The sequence below is a fragment of the Eurypyga helias genome, unplaced genomic scaffold (genome assembly GCF_000690775.1).
Source record: "Eurypyga helias isolate BGI_N326 unplaced genomic scaffold, ASM69077v1 scaffold34994, whole genome shotgun sequence".
Lineage (NCBI taxonomy): Eukaryota > Metazoa > Chordata > Aves > Eurypygiformes > Eurypygidae > Eurypyga > Eurypyga helias.
In genome coordinates, this window is record NW_010244941.1 from 1,418 (window position 1) to 13,357 (window position 11,940).

At 55.4% G+C, this 11,940-nt stretch overlaps 1 protein-coding gene across 1 annotated transcript in view; it reads left to right on the plus strand.

Moving 5' to 3' along the window:
• Nucleotides 1-11,767, plus strand: part of ABCB9 (ATP-binding cassette, sub-family B (MDR/TAP), member 9) — a 12,292-nt gene extending 525 nt beyond the window's left edge. The window contains exons 2-12 of the mRNA XM_010149923.1: nt 6-219; nt 575-689; nt 1,149-1,279; nt 2,527-2,732; nt 3,650-3,847; nt 5,280-5,408; nt 6,762-6,950; nt 7,534-7,707; nt 9,107-9,266; nt 10,136-10,272; nt 11,429-11,767. Of these exons, the coding sequence (XP_010148225.1) occupies nt 6-219; nt 575-689; nt 1,149-1,279; nt 2,527-2,732; nt 3,650-3,847; nt 5,280-5,408; nt 6,762-6,950; nt 7,534-7,707; nt 9,107-9,266; nt 10,136-10,272; nt 11,429-11,767 (1,992 nt within the window). The remainder of the gene's footprint in view (nt 1-5; nt 220-574; nt 690-1,148; nt 1,280-2,526; nt 2,733-3,649; nt 3,848-5,279; nt 5,409-6,761; nt 6,951-7,533; nt 7,708-9,106; nt 9,267-10,135; nt 10,273-11,428) is intronic.
• The last annotated feature ends 173 nt before the right edge of the window (nt 11,768-11,940 follow it).

The window sequence follows — 11,940 nt, forward strand, 5'->3', positions numbered from 1 at the left end:
GGCTGTGCCGCCTGCTGGCCTGCGTCCCCTCCTCCCGCGAGGCGCTGGGGCCTGGCTCAGAGTCCCGTGCCGAGGCGGAGGAAAGCTGCGATGCGGGTGCCCCGCGGGACAAGCGGGAGGAGGCGGCGGGTCCCACCATCCATAAGCTGCTGTCCTACACCAAGCCGGATGCCTTCTTCCTGGGCATCGCCTCCTTCTTCCTCCTCGTGGCCGCGCTGGGTGAGCAAAGGGATGGGGGGGTGCCCACGGTGTGCTCCCATCCTCACCAGGAGGGAAGGAGCCGTGGAGGGAGGGAGCTTGGCAGCACCCCAGGATTGCTTTTTTGGGAGTGCTGGGTGGCACATCCTGCATGGGCTGGGTAAAAAATGCAATGGGGCAAAAAATAATGTAATAGGGAATAAAATAGAGTGGGAAATGAAACACCCCCAGGTGCCACTAAGGGCTGCACTGCCTGAGACATCTCCTGTGATGGCTGAGTCTCTGCGGTGCGGTTGTCCACGGGCTGTTGCAGGTGGAAACAGGTCCTGAGCCGATCCCGTGCAGTGAAACCCCATGTCCTGTGCTTGTCCGGCAGGAGAGACCTTCCTGCCCTACTACACGGGGCTGGCCATCGACGGCATCGTGGTGCAGAAGAGCATGGATCGCTTCTCCACGGCCGTGCTGGTCATGTCGCTGCTCGCCATAGGAAGGTAATCGCAGGAGCTGGGTTCGGCCCTGACGAGGAGGAGTTCCCTCAGGAGCTCGTGGTGGCGGTGGGCACAGGCTGTGTCACCTGCAGCCGCTCCACTGGGTCCCTGCCAGGCCCCAGGGATGCTCTTTGATTTCTCTGCACCATCACGGTGCAGGGATGCCGTGATGACAGTTGTGAGCCTTCCACGTCCGTCTCCTGGTGGGGGGCGGAAAGAGCAGACACAGGGAATGGGACCCTGAGGAACGCTGTCCCAGCAGTGCTGCGGGGTTAGGACCAGCCGTCCCTGTGCTGGTAGCACGCGGGAGAGGGTGTGGGCTGGTTTAACCATCGCTTTCTGGGATGGAGAGTGGTACCAGCGCAGCACTGCCAAGCCCTCGGCCCGGGCGCTGGCGTGTTTGTGTTGCTGAGGAGCGGGTTTCATGTCCATTGGTCTATAACGTTTCTTATCTGCAATTAGCTCATTTGCCGCAGGTATCCGGGGCGGCGTTTTTACGCTCATATTTGCGAGACTGAACATTCGCCTTCGCAACTGCCTCTTCAGGTCGCTGGTGTCTCAGGAGATGAGTTTCTTTGATGAGAATCGCACAGGTTGGTTCTTCTTTCCCCCGGATTTGCTCCAACCCCTCTATCCCATCCCGGTATTTTTTCCCCTTGGTTTGCCCTACCAGCATGCAGCACATTGGGAGCACCCAGAGGTGGCACCCAAGTGCTCGTGTGTAGAAACAGTGGCAGAAAGCTCTTCCCATTCGGGTGCCTCCCACCGTGGGGTCGGGACAGGATTGCCCAGCACCCTGGGGATGTCCCATTGCCACCTGACGTCCAGCAGCCCTGGGGCTGGCATGCTCATTTCCAGTCATCCCCAAAACACCTACTTTCTTCCTCCTGTACCTCCCGTCGGTGCCTGCTGCTCTCCAGCTCTGCTCCAGGCACGGGAAACTGCAGATGTGGGAAGCTTGCTGCGTGTGCTTGTGGCTTTTCCCACTTGCCATTCAGCCCCATCCCGGTCCGTGCTGCTCTGGTGTGGTCCCAGCTTGCTGTAACTTTTCCCACTTTTAATTTCTTCTCAGCGATATTTTTAGTTTTGAGGCTGTTGCCGCATTTAGCTAGGGCTGCACAGTGCCCTCATAGCTGAGGACACCAGAGATGTTATTGTATGTGGGGTATGGGTAACCCTGGACTAACAGTTACACAAAAGCTGGACTCAAGCACAGGCCCAGCATTTAGGAACTCAGGGTGATGTTTGCGGGCTGTAACGTTCAGGTTATCACAGGTCATTTGCTGGACCCGCATCCTCAGGGTCACTTGGGTCGGCTCCAGGCTGCAAGGCACAGGGCTAATCCCAAGCAGCCCTCTCCGAAGCCGCCTCATGCTCCTCCGCAGGGTCCAGCCAGGGTGGTGGGGAAGGGTGCCGGCAGTCCCCGGCCAGCTCCTGGAGGCGTCATTTAAAATTACCTCGGGGCTGGATTGACAGCTCTGGAGGTGCATCCAGCAGCCCAGCAAACACTCCACCCACACGCCCGCTGCCTGTCTGAGTGCCCCCCTGGGTAGGGTGCTGCCACAGCCCCCTTCATTGTCCTGTGGCCATTCTTGGTGACCTAAGGATGTAGCTTGTGCCTTCGGGTGTGTTTCATGTCCCTTGTGCATGCAGCAATTTGAGCTCCTCTGTTTTACTTCACATCTGCAGTGGTGGAGAGTCACCCCGCTTCCCTGCCGCCCTTCAGACGCCCCAGCGAGGGGCTGGGTTGAATGGGGAGCCCCCTGGGACACTACTAGGCAGTGTCCTACCGTGGTGACATGTCCCTGCTCTCCTCCTCCCCAACCCCTCGTTGCTGCAGGGGATGTCATCTCCCGCCTGACATCGGACACGACCATCGTGAGCGACCTGGTCTCCCAGAACATCAACATCTTCCTGCGCAACATGGTGAAGGCCACAGGGGTGATCTTCTTCATGTTCAGCCTCTCCTGGAAGCTCTCGCTCGTCACCTTCATGGGCTTCCCCATCATCATGCTGGTGTCTGATGTCTACGGGAAGTACTACAAGGTAGGCAGGAGTGGCTGGCATGGCCACGGTGTGCCGCAGCGCAGGGCTGGTGTCATTGTGGAGATTGTGGGTGGCCTTGGAGCTGGTGGGGTTGATGCTGGGGTGCTTGGTTGCTGGCAGTGGGGGCAGGAAGGTGGCATTAAACCTGTACGGGCAGACACGTGTCATCTCGGCTCTTACCTTGCTTCATGGTCAGGACTGGAAGCATCTTGGGTCTGACAGGAGAGTTAGCTTGGCCACGGGATGTCCTGTCTCTACTTGTGCTATCTGTCCTCTCCTCTGCCTTCTGAGTGACTTGCGGGGAGTTAAACCCAGCGCTGAGCTCTCTCCCTCTGCCTGCGGCTAGCATCATCCCCTGTGGCTAATACCACATCCCACGGACCACGCGAGCCCTGCACTGCTGCGCCCTGCGTCAGTTATTGGAGCTTTCTGCTGTGCTGGGGACACGGCATGGTTGGGTGCTGCCAAAGCAGGTCCTCGGCTGCTGCCTCCCCTGGCCATGGCTCCTCCTGCAGGTCAGGCGCTTGTGGGAGGAGTGGAGCTGCCCTTGGTCTCCAGACCTGCTCCTGACTTGGAAAATCCTGCTAGGGCTCCGGGGCCGGCCTGTCCCATCAGGGCACCTGGAGCAGTGGCTCTGCCACAGACTTCCCAAGTGGCCTTGGGTGCAGCACTTAACCTCCTGCAGCCCAGCTCCCTCCTTGAGGACAGCACAACGAATCCATTCTCCTGGCACAACATCCCAGGCTGTCCCAAGGTGTGGGATATATCCCAGCGCTCATTCTTGTTGCCCATGGCCTTGCAAAATATCACCATGCCTTCTCTTCCCGAGCCCAGCAGAGCCCGGGGTGTGCAGGGAGATGTGCCACAGGCAGCCTGGCACCCACTGAGCCCCCTCTGCCTCCCCCTGCTCCCTGCAGAAACTCTCCAAGGATGTGCAGAACGCCCTGGCCAAGGCCAACAACACTGCCGAGGAGACCATCTCTGCCATGAAGACGGTCCGCAGTTTTGCCAACGAGGAGGCAGAGGCGAACGTGTACTGGCAGAAGCTACAGCAAGTGTACAAACTCAACAAGCGGGAGGCCATGGCTTACACCTACTACGTCTGGTCCAGCGGGGTAGGTGGCCGCTGCCGGTAAACGCCTGTCTCTTCATTCTTGTTTTGTATTTGCTCATCAAAATTATCTTAGGGCAGCACTGCGACGTGCCACCAAACGGTCTGTTTTCTCTTGTAAATAAGAGTATAATTGATAAGTGCTCAAGGTGGTGGAAACCCCGTGTTTCTGTGTTGCTGCATTGCGTGCCTGTGCCAGCTCATCACCGGGGCTCCGGCTGGGAAACAGCCGCGGCGTTGGTTGAGCTTCTGCTCAGAAACGGAGGTTTTCTGCCTGTGGGTGGTGGCAGGGGGAGGCTGCTGGAGGTTGGGGTTGTTTTAGTGTTTTTTTTTTTCCAAATGCTTTTTCATCCTTCGAGACCAGATGCTTTGGGACTTCTGCATCGGCTGGTAACTAAGGCTGTGCAAAAGCCTCACGTGAGGCCGCCCTTATCTCTGCACATTCGAGGATCTAAGCAGCCTCTGGTGAGCTGTGGTGCCCTCACATAGCCGTGGGAGGCTTCCCAAGTTTGGATGCAAAATTGGAGCGTTTTTAGCATTGTTTCTGGGCTCCCAGGTGAAGCCGGAGCATGAACTGTGTCAGCACAGATCTTGCCGAGTCAAAGACAAAAACCCTTAAAAACTGCTCCTGTGGGGCTCACGTAGAGAGAAGCCGATGGATTTAGCACAGCTCTGGCAGTCTTTCTTGGAAGGAACACTGGATCTTAAGGTCAGATCATGGCAGAGCAATAGAGGAGGAATTTTTTTCCCCAGTATTTTTGTCTGTGTGAATTTACAGCCTGTCCCACAAACTCTATCACACTGCGCACCAGGGCACTGCTGATTTTCTGAGCTCTCAAAACTGTCTGATTAAAGGCAGGGGCTGGTATTTGTCATATCAGAGCTGCTCTGTCCCCTTTCTAGAGTAGGTGGTACAATCCCCGCTGATTCCAGGCAAAAGCTGACGTTATGCTTCAGGGACTTGAATGTGCAAGGAGGATTTTTTTGCATTAACTCTTGGCTCGATTTTGTGCTCTAAATTAAAATGTGCCACACTCCTGTAACAGAAGGTTTATTTTAGTGGTGAGGTGACCGCAGGCGTCGGATAATTTGAGCGTACGTTATTACACTTGAGGACATCAGTCCAGGAGAGAAGTTTGTGAGATGCTCCGTTATTTCACATAAATTCTCCCTCCTCAGCTGTTGCCCCCTGGACTTCTGCTGCGTTGAAAGATCTCAGCCCAGCTCCTTCAATCAGCCCATGTACTTGGGCTGGTTTTCCCTTCTCATATCCATGCTCGCTGCTAGGGCTGTCAGCCGTGCGCTGTCGGGATGCTCAGTTCAGGGCTCAAAGAATGAATGTCAGCACACGTAGCGTGGGCTGTTGTGTGAGTAATTACAAATGCACCACAATGCAGTTGTCCTTGCTGATTCTGGGGGGGTTTTTTTGCTTTCAGCTGACTCTCCTGGTGGTCCAGGTCAGCATCCTTTACTACGGTGGGCACCTCGTGATCTCGGGGCAAATGACAAGTGGAAATCTGATATCCTTCATCATTTACGAGTTTGTCTTGGGAGACTGCATGGAGGTGAGTCTGGTTTACCCCTCTGGGCTGCCCCATATTAAGGTGATACTTGTCTTCTAGAAGGTTCCAGGGCAGCTGTGGGTCTAGACCCAGTGCTGACTTCCCTGTGAGACATTTCCTTGCCACTGTGGCTTTGCCCACCAATGGGCAGAATCTCCCCTCTGCTCCCCGCCCCCCTACTGCTGTGGCCTCGCAACCTGAATGCGCCCGAAGCAGCTCATCCCCGGATAAGGCAGTTGGGACCAAAGGGGTCAGGCTGGCCCTACTGAAGGGCAGAGTCCTGGCTGCCTCCCAAGCACATTTCCTGGCATGAAGGATGCAGAGATTACAAAGCTGCCTGTTAAATTTCAGGCTTCATTAAAAACTTAATTATGTTACTTTTTTTCCCCCTCTTTCCCCGGAATAAGCTGCAAGCTGCTGTGTTGGCAGTGTGTTAGCAAGATGGGATTGTGGGCAGGATGGAAGAGCCCACCCAGGGCTGCCTTCCCCTTGCAAAGGCGTAATCTTGGCTAATTGAGGCAGAAACGCTCAAGTCGAGGTTTCCTCGGAGCCAAGCCTGGTTTTGGCGGTGCTTCAGCCTTTGTGCAGCGGCAGAGCAGAGCTGGAGGCAACCTGCCTGGCTCTCGCCATCTGTTCGGATGACTGCAGGCTCTGGTGGTGTTTCCAGGCTGCGGGTTTGGGTTGGGTTTGGCTTGGGTTGGGTTTTTTTCTCTGCTCCTGGTGGGAAGGGCAGTTGCAGTACAGGCTGTTCCGCAATTCTGGGTTTAATATTGAAAAGAGATGACGTGACGGGGGTTTATTCCAGGGAGGCCGATGTCAGTGTGCAGGAGTTGTACTTAGGAAAGCTCAATGGTAAATCAACCAGGGCCATATCCCATCAGGGAACAGCCATATCCGCTGCCAAACAATTGTCTAGAAAGGTCCAGCCTGAAGCTGCTCTGCATTTGAGGCGCGTGTGCTAGGGAGCACGCTGGCTGCCCTCGGCAGCTGGTTCAATGTGCTGCACATGGAGTCTGTGCAACCACTGTGTTGGGGAGCTGCTGGCCTCGAGCAAAGAGAGACGGGTGGAGGATGCTGGTGGAAGTTTGGGTCATGTATCTTCTGACGCTCATCTCCTCCCAATCCATCTGCTTCTTTCTCCTGTTCCCCTCTGGGTCTACCCATGCACAGAACCCCTTTAGATGCCCTTTCCCTGGGCACGTCTGTATGTTCCCTCTGTACCCTATGTAGGGGGAAGAGCTTTCTTTTTCTGGGTCTGGTGGCTGTAGTTAATGTCAGATGATGGACTTGGGAATGCTTCAACCATTCTCCTTACAAGTGGCACTGATTGCCTTTTCCATCACTCTTCCCTTCCAGTCAGTCGGCTCCGTCTACAGCGGCCTGATGCAGGGAGGGGGAGCTGCCGAGAAGGGGTTCGAGTTCATCGACCGCAAGCCAACGATGGTGAACGACGGGTCCCTGGCCCCAGACCGCGTGGATGGGAAGGTGGAGTTCAGAAACGTCACGTTTTCCTACCGGACTCGCTCCGCAACGCAGGTCCTTCAGGTGAGCCCCGCGGGCGCAGAGCGCTCCCACCACAAGGCATCACTTCTCCGTCGCGGCTGTAACGGATCCCCAGCCGGCGGGAAGTGTCAGCTGCCCCTTTGGAGACACGCAAAGGCAGGCCCAACCGTGTGCTGGAAAACAGATTATAAGGAACAGGGGGTGTGGAGGGCTGGCCTGCCTTACAAGGGGTGAGATTTATTCATAAAACCCTTGTTCCCAGCTCAGGCATTAAGCACGTCAGCGTGGTACAGGGCTTTGTGCCAAGCTGCCTTGGACTGTTGCCGTGGGAGAGGGGCCGGGGTCACGGGGCAGGGGGAAGCAGCCAAGAGGTTAGTTTGCTTTTAAGTTTTTAGAGGTTCTGCTACATGAGCAGGCAAATTTTGGAGGCTTTTTTGCTTCCTCAGAGGGAAGAAGCTAGGACAAGAAGGAATCAGCCAGGAGAGATGGCTGATGGGGGGTGGCACCGAGGTGGGGAGTCACTGTGGCCGGATTTTGGCTACCTTTCTTGCATAGTGCTCAAGCCACTGCCCCAGCACCCTGGGAAAAGCCAGGACCTGAGCGTGCTCTCCTGTCCACGTTGCAGAATGTGTCCTTCACCCTGCACCCTGGCAAAGTGACGGCGCTGGTGGGTCCTTCGGGGAGCGGGAAGAGCTCCTGTGTCAACATCCTGGAGAACTTCTACCCTCTGCAAGATGGGCAGGTGCTGCTAGATGGGCATCCCATTAACATGTACGATCACAAGTACCTGCACTCAGTGGTACGAGCGACTGATACGTGTATTCTAGCTATCGCCTGCCGTGATCAGAGGGGATGGATGGTGGAGTTGCATGTTGCTTTGGATTTGATCTGGCAACTTCTGAAATGTCCAGAAAGCTGGAGGCTGGAGGTGGTCCAGGAAATGAATTCAGATCATTTATGTGGGCGGAAGGGAAAGGGATGGAGAGTGGTTTCATGGGGAGGGGGGCACCTTCCGAAAACAGAACAATGAACATGTTTTGGTTTGTATTTTTTGGTGAACACAGTAGAAATATGGTTTTGGCTGTTGGATTAATTATCATCTAATTTCGGTTTAGAAAACGGGGTTTGCATTCCTCCAGCACCTTCTGCCTTAAGATCTTAGTCATTCTCAGCTAATGGGGGGTTAAACCTCTCAGGATCCTGGCAGCAGCTGGAGCGCCAGAGGGGCTGGGTAGTTTGCCCAGGAGAGGGGTCCGGGCCCCTCAGCTCTTGGCTGTGTGTCAGCACAGATCAGCCTTCATCTCCTCTGCAAGTAACTGCCTTCTTTCTTTGCCCCAGAGTGAATGGCCTCACCAGTCGGCAGGAAAACCTGAAAACAATTGGTCAGAGGCAGGCTGGAAAGCCAAAGTCAGTGTGACTAATTTACATTCCCTACCCATACCAAGCAAAAATTAAAAGGCAAGCTAGTCTTTTTGTTTAGAAAACCTGGTGTGGTGTTGGGAGCATGGGGACAAGTCAATTAAAATATGACCATGACCCGCTGACTCTCTTCATGCCCAGTTCTGAGCAATAATTTGGAAGGTTCAATTTATTTCAGTACTGAGTGTATGACAAAGCAGGCTGAATTTGAGAGTGAGCACCCACGGCTGTAAGGTAGGACAGGGAGGCTGTTGCTAAGCAATTAAGGAATTGCAGCAGCTATGTCCCTAACTTGCTAATTTTGGATTAAAAGATGCAGGAGGGCTCATTCACGTGTCCCAAGCACGTTTACTGGCCTTGAACAGAAAATCAGCAAGAGCCTGGGAGAGGGTCTCGCCAGCCTGCCTTGTCCAAGCAACTGGTTTCCCATTCTTGGAAGAGCAAACAGTGATGGGAATTACAGGTCTGGAGCAAAACCACAGCAGGGTCTTGGAGAGGGAAGCCTGTCCCAGATGCCAATGTACCAGCATTGCATTGTTTTTCTTTCCTGCAAAACAGCTTCCCAGCAGACAATGTAAACTGGGCTGGGGCTGCCACTGAGCACCCTGCTGTTAGCATCCTCGCTGGAAGCTCACATTGAGGCACTTCTGTATCTTGGTTTAATGGTGAGGCTCTGCCCACTTGACTCCTTACCCAGCAGGAACAAATGTGGCTGATCCGAAATGCCAGTCAGAATGTCTTCTGCTCCCAACACCCTGCTCTTCCCTTCCTTTCTGCAGATCTCCCTGGTCAGCCAAGAGCCAGTGCTGTTCGCCCGCTCTATTGCGGATAATATTTCTTACGGCTTAACCTCAGCCTCCTTTGAGTCGGTTGTTCAGGCGGCCCAGAAGGCCAATGCACACGCCTTCATCACGGAGTTACAAGACGGCTACCATACAGGTACCAAAATCCCTCCTTTTGCATTTGAAAGCCTTGCTTAGGGCCTCTTGGGTGAAAAATCAGCCAGGTAGTGATAGACACAAGTCCGTGGCAGCTCAGTGGAGATGTAGAGGTGGTTACATGGGAAGGGGCAGCACCTTTTGCCTTTTGGGGTGCCTGAGCTATTGCAGGATTTTTGAGCCCATCCCAGGAGACCGTTTCTGCTGCCGCTCCGTGGCAGGAAGGTGAGCTTCCCCCATCCCACCTGGACCCGTCCAGCTCCCAGTGCCTGGCAGTGTTACAGAGATGTGGCACTGGCAGTCTCACCCCTTTTCAGTGTGCTGATCAGGAGAAAAGCCCAGAACCCAAGGACTGAGGACAGAAAGAAAAGCACCTGCACAGGAAGAAGATAAATGCACACTGAATCCATAGTAGTGAAGGCTGTTGTGTTTGTGACAGTGGGACCTTGTGAGGGGGCGGGTCAGACCGCTGGTGGGTTCTGTTGATGGGAGCCAGCAGAGATGTCCCTGTTTCCCCTCCCTGCTGCCTCGGCTGCACACCCCCCAGACCCTGACCCGCAGGGAGAGAAGGCAGCGACGCAGCTGCACGGGCAGGGAGAGGGGTGCTAGGGATTAGGGACTCCTCTCTGTTGTTTTGTGAGCATCAGTCCCTCAAACACTGGGACAACAGTGGAGAAGTTGCTGCTGGAGGGAAGGATTGTGGCCTCAGGGGCGTTTAACTCATTTAAACTGCTCTGCCACGTGAGCAGAAGCATCTACCTGGTCTTTTCTTCAAAGCATGATGCCATCCTGGTGCTGCTGGCTGGGGCTGAACTTGATGGCAGCTCTAGATATGTATTTTGATCCCTTCTTCTCCCCTCAACCCAACAGAGGCAGGTGAAAAAGGAGCCCAACTGTCAGGTGGCCAGAAGCAGAGAGTGGCAATTGCCAGGGCCTTGATCCGAACGCCCCCCATCCTAATCCTGGATGAAGCCACGAGCGCGCTGGATGCAGAGAGCGAACATGCGGTGAGTAGGTGACTCAGGTGTTTGGGCCAAAGAGGGAATCTGGGTTTGGAGGGAAGAGCGAAGCTCCGATTCGCAGCCTGTGGACAAGCTTAGTCTTCACACGGTGCAATCAGAGGTTTGGGTGAGACACCAATTCCTGAGCAGGAATTTGCTTCCAGCACTGCTGTAGCCACCAAGAAGGGAATAATCCTGTGCTCACCACAGCCAACGCCAGACAAACCTGATGAGATAGGGATCTCTCACGATTTTCTTTTTAATGTGGAAAGTGTTAATTGGCATACAGCAACTTTGTGCAGCCTTTTAGGACAGGATAGGGAGGAAGACCCTAAAAAATGGGGGCGTTGGACTGCTTGAGCCAAAATCCCAGCTGAGGCACCAAAGAAGACATGCTTGCAGGAAAGGCCCTGAGCTTTCTGTGAACTGAGCTGGTTTATTTGGCTGGGATGTGACAACCAAACAGCTCTGCCAGTGGCAGTTTGGCCTCACTGGTTTAATGACATGAGGGAAAGCTCGTTTAGGGTCGAGGTGTGAGGATGTGTCTCCCGGCCCTGGAGGATGGGCACTGCTGGTCCAGGTGTGGGGCAGCAGAGCATCTGACCTTGGAGCAGCTCTTGAGCTCGCAGATCCTCAAGCCACGCGCATGGTATCCGAAGCCAGCCAGGGGTTTTGGCTAGCCGGGGGTGTCAGTGACACGTGCCTGGCAGTCATCTGCCTGCCTTTAGGCCTTAGTGCCACTGTCTGGAAAACAACCCTCTTGCTTTGCCTCAATACACCCAGGAACCAGCCCCGCTCCTCTGAGCAGCTGCGTTTACCAGGTATTGGCTTCCTGCAGTCCATGCCAACACCACGTGGCCTCCAAATTCAGGGCCTGGCTCTAAGAGGAACCCAGCCTGCAGGATCAGACCTGTGTGCGTACCACACCCGCGGGCTGGCTGCACTGGGACGGTCCTTCGGGCTGCCCAGCGGGAGCCACCATGGACATGCTGGCGCTGGTAGCGCTGCAGGGAGTCTTGTGTGCTCTGTGTAGCCAGAGGAGAGCAAACCTCCCATCCAGAGCTCTCTTAACACAGACCACAAAGCTGCTCTTCCCTCCAAACCTCCCTTCCAAAGCAGAGCCGGTGATGCTCGGGCACTAACGTCTTTTCCTCCCGCGCAGATTCAGCAGGCGATTTACGGTGACTTGCAGCACCACACGGTGCTTGTCATCGCTCACAGGCTGAGCACTGTGGAGAAGGCACACAACATCATTGTGCTGGACAAGGGCCGCGTGGTGCAGCAGGGCTCGCACAAGGAGCTGATGGAAGAAGGAGGCCTTTATTCCAAGCTGGTGCAGAGACAGATCCTGGGGCTGGAGGGGGGCGGCGCGCACAGTCACCAACCCGCGGCCCGGGGGGATTCAGCCAAGGCACCCGGCGGGCTGGAGGAAGAGTTCAGGATAGACCATTCCCTGCCAGCCGCGACACAGGACGATTACACCACCACGGCTCACAAGTGAGAGCGGCGAGGGCCGGCGCTGGAGACGCTTGCTGGGACGCTGAGACAGGAGGCAGCTTGCCGACGGGCCCGCGCGCTGCAGAACAACGCCCGTTGGCTCACCCCGCGCGCCTCACGCACCCGTGCACACACAAACACACACTATAGAGCTTCCCGCACCACGGGCCGGCGGGG